The following is a 10200-nucleotide window of genomic DNA, read 5'->3' as shown; positions in this document are numbered from 1 at the left end:
AGGGAGAGGAAGGCACTAAGGGAGCTAGCACTTGGTTCGTGGCAGTCCCCAGTCCACCCCCTGCCCCCCACACAATGAGCATCCTGCCATCTGGACTTGTGTAATCACTGCAGGGTGAAGAAGCACCCCCTCCCCCCACACACCTCCTGTAGGGGCTGGGGCCCCAGGGGCCTGGGGGTGGGGAAGACACAGACGGAGTCAAGGAGACTAGGAAGCAAGAAGACGGAGACAGACCCATGGACTGAGAGAGACAGGAGACAGAAAGCCTTTCCTGGCCTCCCCAGGCTGACGGGCCACTAGCCCCTCTGTACTCCGCAGGCCATGCATCTGACACAGCACCGGTGGTGTATCACTCCCTACCTGACCAAGAGCCTCTGTAACCCGGCCCGGAGCAGGGCTTCAACATAGGGTGAATGAAGAACAGCGGAAGACAGCATCGCACAGTGGTTAGATTGCAAGCTCTGCAACCAGGCTGCCCAGGTTCGAATCAGCTCTGCCACTGAGTGACCTAAAGCAAGTTACTTAACCTCTCTGGGCCTCAGTTTCCTCCTCTGTAAGGGATGATAATGGTATCTATTTTCATAGAGTTGTTATAAAGACCAAGTGAATTCATTCACGGATGTAGAAGATGTAAAAGATTACACAGTCAGCTGTAAAGGCGTAACGGATTAGGGAACACTGGAGGAGGGGCCAATGTGGACATTCCTGGCTTCTGTTCAGTGGCAGACGTCGGGATGTGGAGCCCCCAGCTTGTGCTGCTGACGCCCTGCAGTGGCTGGCCACTCTTTAGATGCCAGACCTGGCCTTCCACTTCCTCCTCTCACTTATTCGGGTACCACTGACGACAGCTGGGACATTCCCACCTCTCCCGTGGCCTGGCAGCCACCGGCAACACAGCCGGGGGTGGGGGGAAGATGCTCCCCAAAAAAGGTCAGATAATGGCTAAGCACCATCCCCCAACCTTGAGCACTCACTCAGCGCGGTCACAGTCACGTCCCCTGCCGTGAGTCAACCCCCATAGTAAGGATGTATCGGCTGGGAAAAGGATACCTGAGCTCCAACATCAGGAGGTGAGGAAAGGTTTATCCAGGAGGAACAACTCCCGACCTTCTGAGGGGACAGGCCAGAATTAAGTCTACTACTTTTTGGGTTACCCCCTCTTCCCTTTCCCCATGACATGGGAAGGAGAGGCAGCCTCTTTGAACTCTTCTGGGACAGCTGGGTAAGGGGGAAATCCTGGACCCTTTCACTCCCTAGCGGCTTCTGCACAGTTAGTTCAGGGCCATCTCTTCCCTCCCATCAGGGACCTCACCCCTCCCCCTGCCTCCCTCTCCTTGCCTAAAGTCTCCTGCAGCCTCTTGGGTCTCCTAGAATCTTACTCTGGGCGGCCTCCAAACCTCCTCCTAAGGACTCCTACGGTCGCTCCACGGCCAGACTGCTTGAATCTCCAAAGATATCCATCCCTAAAATTTCAAATCTCGTGCACAAGCCCCTTCACAGGCTCCCCGTCCCTCAGGTATCACGGAGACCTATGCTCCGCCCCCCGATGCCCTGGACCCCCCCTCCCCTCTGAGGCTAGCTTTTCCCCCTATTGAGCACTCCGGTCCCCAAGAGTTTCCCCAGCCTGGCATGCCTCGGGAGCTGTGGGCGGGGCTCCGGGACAGCTGGGGGCCCCCCCCGGGAGGGGCGGAGCCGGCCGTGCGGGGGGCGAGGCCCCGCGAGGCCGCTCCCCGCCCGCCCCGATCCCCGAGCCTATAAAGGGAGGCGACACACCACCCTCCCGGCTGGCATCCCCGAGTCGCCGCCTGCCCCGCTGCGCGGAGCGAGCGCCGCCTCCAAGGGGCGCCGGAGCCATGACCCTCCGCCGACTCAGGAAGCTGCAGCAGAAAGAGGAGGCGGCGGCCGCCCCAGACCCCGCTGCCCCGGCCCCCGACTCGGAAGCTGCTCCAGCCCCTCCGACCCCGACCCCGGCCTCGGGCCCCCCTGCCGCAGCCGCCTGCCCTGGGACCCCCGGGGACGAGCTGTACGCGGCGCTGGAGGACTATCACCCGGCCGAGCTGTATCGCGCGCTCGCCGTGTCCGGGGGTACCCTGCCCCGCCGAAAGGTGCGTATCCCCCCCAACTCCCGCGGCCCCCCGCCCGGCTCTCGGTACCCTCCGGGGTCCCTTCCTCAGGACCCGCGCAACCCGCAGCAGCCCCCATTCGCGCCTGCCGACCCCCACACCATTCTCCTGCGGTCCCCGAGTTCCCCCATTCCTCCCCAGCCCGCTGATCCCCCACGGACACGTTCAGATCCTGCTGGGTCCCCTCGACCCTCTGCTCAGAAGGAGCAATCCCCCATACCCGCGACCCCGACTCCACGCCGCCCCCGACCTGGCGGCTCTCCACTCCCCATGCGCCCCCGCCCCGTCTCGCTGCCCTCCTTCCTGCCGCCTCCCCAGGTCCCCTTCCCCTCGCCCTAGCTGGTCTTCGGCCACCCCGGAGCCCCGCCTCCCCGCGTCCAGACGTCTCGAGGTCCCCAGGACGCCTCGCCCGGGCTTCTCCCGTGGGAGCGGGGAGGCCTCGGACTGGGGTCCCGCCGCTCGCCCAGTCAAGTTGAGAGTCCGCGGGTTCCAGGTGGGGAGGGCGGCGGACGCGCCGCGAGCCTTCTAGCGGGGGAAGTGCGTGCGGCGCCGCCGACCCTTCCGAGGGGACGCCCGGATTCCTGGACTGGGGCCTGCCGCCTTGCCCTGCGTCTGAGGTGCGGGGCTCGAGGCCACCGCTCCCTGGAAGTCAGCCGCGACCGGACGCGGTGGGAGGGGTCGCAGGGCGCCTGCGGGCAGGAAGGATGCGGGCCGCGCCCGCCCTTTGAGTCTCCCCCTGCGCAGGGCTCTTCCTCTGGCCTGAGGGGGACCCGAGCACTCAGAAAGGGGAACTCAAGACCCAGGTTAAAGAGAGGGGGCTGGTGGCCTTTCCCAGCTCAGCGCCCCTCCTCTCCCCCTGGCCCCTGGCTCCCCCCAACACAATGAACAGCTTGTTGAGAATTTGCATTTTATGAAAATCGGGTGGAAAGACAAAGGGGTCTCTCTCTGCGGCCCAGTCCTTCCTCCCTGGCCCATTTGGGAACTGTCCCCACCCCTGAGGCCAATCTTTGGTTCTGGAGAAGGAGGGCTTCCTTCTCTTCCTGGCCTTGGGGCAGCCTGGGGGGAGGGTTAACAAGGGCACCGACCAGGAAGGCCCCGGGCAGTTTGGGGCACACAGGACAAGGGCTGGTCTGGCACTGGGCTTCTTCCAAGGATCAATAATTTAGGGAGGGAGAGAGACTGCTTTAGTTTCTCAAGGACCCAAAAGAGGTAGGGACCCTCAGCTCTGTCATCCACCATGCCAAAAAAAAAAAAACCTCCCAATGTCTCTCCTTAAGTATAGTGAGACTTATGGACAAGTTTGAGATCCAAGGTTTTGTTTTTTTGTTTGTTTTTGTCCCAGAAAGCAACAAAATATATGGCAATGTTGAGAGACCCAGGTGGAGCTGGGCATAGTTGGCCACCTGCAGCTGGAATCCATAGTTGGTCCCTGAAACAGTCTACTTTGAGGGAGGAGGCTGGGCCCCTCTGTCCCCTGCCTTTCCATGTTCAGGCTGAGTCCAGCGCTCCAGACCTGGGCCTCTGACCCTGGCTCCCCCGAGACACTCTGTGTGAATGAGAAATTAGGAGAGACCTGACTGGCCCAGGGGCCCCTGGAGTGTTTTGATAGGCAAGCCCAGGGGCCCCCTGCCCTTCCTTGAATAACATCTGGGAAGAGCCCCTGCTTCAGCTTGTGGGGTCTAGGGGGCCTGAGCCGCCGCAGACGTGCACCCTGGGGGTGGAGACTGTTCTATCTAGAGTAATGAAACCCCCTACCCTCCAGGCTGGGAACCAGCACAGGGCTTAGAGGTTCATGCATCTGGAACCCGGGAGACTGTTGTGCCCCCACCGTCCTCCCGGCTGTGGGGATGGAGCTTAGGGAGAAAGCTGTGGAATGGTGCTGATGGTGGCACTCTGCAGATAGCTACGCCGGCACCAGAGTAAGTGTGGAGCTGGGGCCGGACACACAGGCAACAGGAAGTGGGGTGCTGGGTCTGGGGCCGGAGCCCAGGTGAGAAACCTCCAAAGGAGGGCTCTCACCATTTGCTCCAGGGCAGCTCCCTCTCACCTGCTCCTTCCTGACTCTCCTTCCCACCCAGGGCTCGGGACTGCGCTGGAAGAATCTCAGCCAGAGTCCTGAACAGCAGCGGTGAGTCACCATTACCGCAGCCCCTGCCCTGGTCCAAAAGGGTGAGGCGCTGGGTTGGGGGCAGCACGACACAGCATCTCAGCCCAGCCAGGGGGGAGTCATTCTCCCACCCTCTCAGCACAGCACCCTTGCTAGGAATGAGGGGCAGGTGGAGGTGTGGGCTGTGTGAAGGGGGTGGCAGAGGAAGGAGATAGGGACTTTTGAGTCATCAGGTGCTCCTCAACCCACCCCCAGTCCCTGCCAGTTACCCCTCCCCGGAGAGATTTGGATCTGGGAGGAGGGAAGCAGGAAGTCTTCGGGGCTACCCTGAGCCCTCCCAGCCCAGCAAACTCCGAGGGCCCAAACCATGGCCAGGCTACGTCTAGCTGCTCCAGTCTGTCTGCCCCTGCACCCAAAATCTCAGTCCTCTGCTGGTCCCGTCCTGTGGTGGCCTCTTAGGAAGGGTCTGAGGTGAGGGCAGAAGTAGGTGCTGACTCAGGCCCCACTCTGCCCGTGTCCCATCCTGATTTGGGCGTGGCTTCTTCCAAAATGGATCGGCAGACTATGGCCCGCTGGCCAGACTGGCCTTGAGCCAAGAGTTGTTTTTATATTTCGAAAGGGTCGTACAAATAAAAACAAAGAACAATGTAGGACGGAAGCTGTCAAATAATTTAGGTCTCGAAAAGAAAGGCTAAAATATTTACTGTCTGACCCTTTGCAGAAAAAGTTTGCCAACCCTTCCAGAAAACCAGAGAGCACTGGAGTAGACACAGAAGTCACCCTGCTTCCCGCCCCAATACGTGTAGAGGGGGAAAGCCCTGCGTTCAAAGTAGGGAGGAGCTCAGGCTGGGGCGGGGAGTTGCCGCTCAGCATTTGGGGGGTATGTGGGTCAGGTTGGGCGCTGAGAGGCCTGGGTCTCCAGGGCCTTTCTGAGGCCCTGAGGCTTGAAGGGGCCTTTGCAGGCTGCTTTAACTCTGCCTCTGGCCGGGCGGGAAGGAAGGGGGTGTGGGGGTGGGCAGAGGAAACTCTGGGCTCCCCCAGCAGACGAGAATCTGGAGCTACTCCAGACCATTGTGTCCAGTGGGCAGGCCTGCAGTGCGGGAAGGGGCGGCCTCGAGGCTCCCCTCCCCCCAGCCCTCACATCTGGTGGGCTGGCCTCACCGCAGCTGGGAGGAGCAGCTGTGGTCTGGGCTCAGCCTCGTGACTGGCCTCTGGGGGTGGGGCCAGCCCTCTCCCCAGGGCTCTGCAGCGGACGGTGCTCCAGGCTGTGGCCGAATTTGGGGCCTCAGCTAAGTCAGTAAGTAGTATTCTGGGGCTCACTAGAAAGCTGGGAGTGTGGCTGAAAAGCTCAGCCAGTCCACCGGCTCTGGGGGTCAGCCGTTCCAGCGCCTCCCCCACCAGGGGCTGGATTGACGCCGTGTGGCTCAGTGAAGCTGATTTCAGCTGCGAATGGGAAAAGGACATTCCGACAACCTGTGATGAGTGTGACTTGTCACCGGAGACAGTGAACCCTGCCTGGATGTACCAGAGCAGACTCCCAGCATTAGCGGGGGGGCGCATGCTATGGGACTGGCAAGCTCCTTTTAATCCTGACAGTCTTGATGAGATGGCCCCTGTGTCTCCTGCAGGAAAGTGCTAACTTTGGAGAAGGAGGAGAACCAGACCTTCGGCTTTGAGATCCAGGTGGGAGAAGCTGACTGCGGAGGGAGGGACGGCTTGGGAGGCTGGTCAGAGGGCTGGATGGATCTCTCCCCACCCCTGGGCTGAGGGTCCCCTTGTTTATTACAGACTTATGGCCTTCACCGCCGGGAGGAGCAGCGCGTGGAGATGGTGACCTTTGTCTGCCGGGTTCACGAGTCCAGCCCTGCCCAGCTGGCTGGGCTCACACCAGGTGAGGCATGAACCCGGGACACAGGGCTCTGGGAAGAGGGGTATGACCTTACTCCCAAGCAGAGGGGGTAAGAAATGTCTTCTGAAAACAATTTCCCTTCCTCCTCCTATTTTGAGAAGGCCAGAAAGAAGAATGGACCGGGCTCAGGCAAATTAGCCATTTACTGTGTCATGCTGAGCAGTCCCGTCTGCACATTGGGGCAATGACATGTCCTCACATCAGCGTGGTGAGGGAGTCCCCTGGGCACAGAGCCGGGGCCTGGTAGGTGGCAGGTGTTGCTGCCGCTGTTTTTCCTCCCCCTGGCGGTCTGGCAGTCCGGCATGGGCAGGAGGTGGGGTGGAACCACTCCATTAGATCTGCTTGATATCGAGGATCAGGGTCTGTCTTGCTCCCAACCTGGCCCCAAACTGGGGTACCTGGGATACTTCCTCTGACAAGGAAATGGTGCCACCGGTAGGAGACCCTTCGGATTGGCCAAATCTAGAGTCCCAAGTCCCAGGGAGGGACAGCCTGCGACCGTGCCAACTGACCCCCACCCAGTCCTGCCACCATTTCCTTCCCCAAGCCCTTACCTCCCTGCCTATTTACCAGCAGCCCCTGGTAGCTAAGTGGTATAGTTCAACTTTGCAAAGTAGTTTCACATCCACCCTCCCTCCTAATCACCATGGTAGCCTCCGCAGGGGTCCACACCCCCTTTTCCAGATGGGAAATGGGCCCTCAGAGATGGTGCCTTGCTCTGCCTGAGGTCAGGGGACTCTGCAGTGGCCCAGGGTATCAGAAGCTGAGGCTTCTTATGCCTGGGGCCGGTGTTAGTTCCCAGCTTGGTGCTTCTCGCCCTGCCTCCTTCCTGTCTCTGCTGGGTGTCATGACAGCCTGTGGGCTGGACCAAAATAACCAGCTCTGGGGGCAGCCCAGGCTTGCCAGGAGGGCTCAGCCTTTGAGGACAGAGCTTCCTGAGAGTGAGGTGAGAATGTGGGTGTCTGAGGGCCTTGGCCCCTATGCTGGGGTGCCGGGCCTGGACATGATCTCCCCAGAACCATGACTGGGGGTAGGGAGTTCAGGAGAATTTTGTGGGGTCATTACCCCTACCCTTTCTGGCGAAGGTGGCTGGAATTCTTCCACATGTCCCGTGGAGCAGATTCTGATCCCCCTCTCTGCCTGGCAGGGGACACCATCGCTAGTGTCAACGGCCTGAACGTGGAAGGCATCCGGCATCGGGAAATTGTTGACATCATTAAGGCGTCTGGCAACGTTCTCAGGTACGTCCAAGTGCCGCGGTCCCTGGGGGATTCCTGAGCTCAGCTTCTCTCAGTGTTTCCCCACCCTGTGGGCCCACTCAGCCTTTGATTCCCCAACCTCCTCAGACTGGAAACTCTGTATGGGACATCAATTCGGAAGGCGGAACTGGAGGCTCGTCTGCAGTACCTGAAGGTAAAGCAGCCCAGATACCGTCCAGTCGCCACCCTCCTCTTCCCAAGCCCCTGCCCCTACCGGCCCCACTCTTTTTTAGGGGTCGTTTATCTGCTTGAACCTCCTTTTATTTTATTTTATTTATTTATTTTTTTGGCTGCGTTGGGTCTTCGTTGCTGCATGTGGCCTTTTTCTAGTTGCGGCGAGCGGGGGCTACTCTTTTTTTTTTTTTTTTTTTCGGGGGCTACTCTTCATTGCCGAGCGCGGGCTTCTCATCGCGTTGGCTTCTCTTGTTGCGGGGCACGGGCTCCAGGCGTGCAGGCTTCAGTAGCTGTGGCACACGGGCTCAGTAGTTGTGGCTCGCAGGCTCTAGAGCACAGGCTTAGTAGCTGTGGCGCACGGGCTTAGCCGCTCGGAGGCGTGTGGGATCTTCCCGGACCAGGGCTGGAACCCGCATCCCCTGCACTGGCAGGCGGATTGTTAACCACTGCGCCACCAGGGAAGCCCTGAACCTCCTTTTAACCTTAAGGCTTCTTCTGTGTACTCCCTGATCCCTCAGTCTGTACCCACCTCCTGCTAGTTTCTTGCTAGCTCCTGACAGTGAGGCAGGGCGTGTCTCTTACAGCAAACCCTGTATGAGAAGTGGGGAGAATACAGGTCCCTAATGGTGCAGGAGCAGCGGCTGGTGCACGGTGAGTAGATTAGGGGTGTGAAGGGCCACTTGCTCCCCTACTGATACCCCCATTCCTGCTTCCCCCGCAGAACTAGTGGGTTACTCCCCCCTCCAAAGTGAAGAAAGGTTTGTTGAGCTACTACTTTGGGTACAATGCTGCCCCAGGCTGATGCACACACATTCTTAGTTTATTCTCACAGTTGTTCCCTGAAGGAAAGTACAAGATAGTACCATCTCCATTTTACAGATGGGAACGGGAAGGCTCCAAGAGTTTGTTTCAGACCCCTTCCGTGGCTCTTGTGTCATAAGTGACCCTCATAACGATCTGAGTGTGTAATTCCTGTTTTACAGACAAGAGAAGTGAGGTTCAAGGTTGTGACTTGCCCAAGGGCCACACAGATGGTCAACAGGAAGGAGCTGAGGTCTCCTACCCGTGCCCTCTGACGGCCCTCCCTCGTGTCTTCTGCCCCGGCAGGCCTCGTGGTGAAGGACCCGAGCATCTATGACACGCTGGAGTCCGTGCGCTCCAGCCTGTACGGTGCGGGCCTGCTCCCGGGCTCACTGCCCTTCGGGCCTCTGCTGGCCGCCCCCGGGGGCTCCCGCGGCGGCGCGCGGCGGGCCGGGGGCGACGCGGACGACGCCGTCTACCACACGTGCTTCTTCGGGGGCGCTGAACCGCCTGAACCCCCGCCGCCCCCAACCCCCGCGCGTGCGCCCGGCCCGGGCCCCGCCGACGCTCCGACCCCAGGGCCCCGGGCGGTGCTGAGCCGCAGCGCCAGCGTGCGGTGCGCGGGCCCCGGGGGCGGCGGCGGCGGCGGCGGCGGCGGCGTGGGCGCGCCGAGCGCTCTCTGGACTGAGGCCCGCGAGCAGGCCCTGTGCGGCCCCGGCCTGCGCAAAACCAAGTACCGCAGCTTCCGCCGGCGGCTGCTCAAGTTCATCCCCGGACTCAACCGCTCCCTGGAGGAGGAGGAGAGCCAGCTGTAGGGGCGGGGGCGGGCGGGGGAAGGTATTTATTTATTTATTCTTTCCAGCCAGTGCAAAAAGGGGGCGGGGGCGGGCGCCTGGCCGCGGAGACTCCGGGAGCCCAAGGCGGCGGGAGAGGGTCCTCGCCAGCCCCAGCTGGCCTGCCTTCCTGGCTTGTGCAGAGTGGTGAATGAACCCGAGCCCCAGGCCCCTTTACTCCTCGCCAGAACTACAGTGGGAGGTGGGCACGGAGAGCTAGGCGAGCTCGGGGTTGGGAGAGGTTCCGGGGCCAAGGATGGGGCGTGCCATCCTACATCTGGGTCAGTAGTGCCTTGTGGGGTGTCCAAGAAAACCCCTTCTCCGGGTGAGAGGACCCTGCCCCACGAAGCCCTCTCCTTAGCTTTATTTGCTCCCCACCCTTGGCCTTGGGGAGAAATGGCCTATGCCCAGTCGTTTCCCCATCCCCCCACAGGCATAGTTCCAGTTAACCAGCGCTGGTCCCCCTCCCACCCAGCCTTGACCCCTAAGGGCCTGGCCCCTCCCAGGAGCCTGTAACTAAGTGGGGTCTTGCCCCGGCAGGGGTCCTGGGTCCTCTGCCCCTTGGGGGACAGGAATGCGCATGTCTTGGGGGGATGGGGGCAGCAGAGACTGTTCCACCGTTTTGCATACTGTTGCTTCTGAACCACAGACTATAAAATCGACGGTTTTTTGCATCTGTGTCAGTGTGGTGACTGCCCGAGGGGGAGGGTTGGGCTCGGGCAAGCTCTGACTCCACCACCCCGACCCCCAGCGCGCGCGCGTGCGCGCGCACACAGACACACAGACACACACACACTATATTTTACATCTAATTTGCTCGGAGCTTGCAGCCAGGGAAACAGACAGGGAGAGTTTAACTTACATGTATGGGCCTGAACTAGAGGCTCCACACCCCTTCAGAACTTGGGTCTCGTGTTTAATGTATCTAGAACTTCCCTCCCCAAATACCACAACTGGTGGGGTCAAGGCTCCTCTATACTTCTGAACTATCCTT

The 10200-nt window shown here is 60.6% G+C and overlaps 1 protein-coding gene across 2 annotated transcripts; it reads left to right on the top strand.

Annotated features, from left to right (window-relative positions):
• Positions 1-1788: 1788 nt before the first annotated feature.
• On the top strand, positions 1789-9882 carry TAMALIN (trafficking regulator and scaffold protein tamalin). Of its 2 annotated transcripts, XM_065887799.1 has the most exons (8): positions 1789-2105; positions 4202-4251; positions 5859-5913; positions 6019-6121; positions 7287-7380; positions 7486-7552; positions 8157-8223; positions 8680-9882. In XM_065887799.1, the coding sequence occupies exons 1-8, from the start codon at positions 1854-1856 to the stop codon at positions 9186-9188; spliced, it is 1197 nt and encodes a 398-aa protein (XP_065743871.1). In that variant the 5' UTR covers positions 1789-1853; the 3' UTR covers positions 9189-9882. The 2 variants fall into 2 exon arrangements, with proteins under 2 accessions (XP_065743871.1, XP_065743872.1); XM_065887800.1 differs by lacking the exons at positions 1789-2105; positions 4202-4251; positions 5859-5913; positions 6019-6121 and adding an exon at positions 6164-6188 and having other exon boundaries at positions 8680-9188.
• The last annotated feature ends 318 nt before the right edge of the window (positions 9883-10200 follow it).

This window comes from Phocoena phocoena, chromosome 11 (assembly GCF_963924675.1).
Source record: "Phocoena phocoena chromosome 11, mPhoPho1.1, whole genome shotgun sequence".
Classification (NCBI taxonomy): domain Eukaryota; kingdom Metazoa; phylum Chordata; class Mammalia; order Artiodactyla; family Phocoenidae; genus Phocoena; species Phocoena phocoena.
This window is presented reverse-complemented; position numbering and strand designations above follow the sequence as displayed.

What these genes read in the sequence shown, in the direction of transcription:
- TAMALIN (XM_065887799.1), top strand. Translation starts at nt 1,854, where the DNA reads ATGACCCTCCGCCGACTCAGGAAGCTGCAGCAGAAAGAGGAGGCGGCG. An exon ending in GCTGGCTGGGCTCACACCAG is followed by an intron (nt 6,122 to 7,286) that starts GTGAGGCATGAA and finishes TCTGCCTGGCAG; the next exon opens with GGGACACCATCGCTAGTGTC. An exon ending in CTCGTCTGCAGTACCTGAAG is followed by an intron (nt 7,553 to 8,156) that starts GTAAAGCAGCCC and finishes TGTCTCTTACAG; the next exon opens with CAAACCCTGTATGAGAAGTG.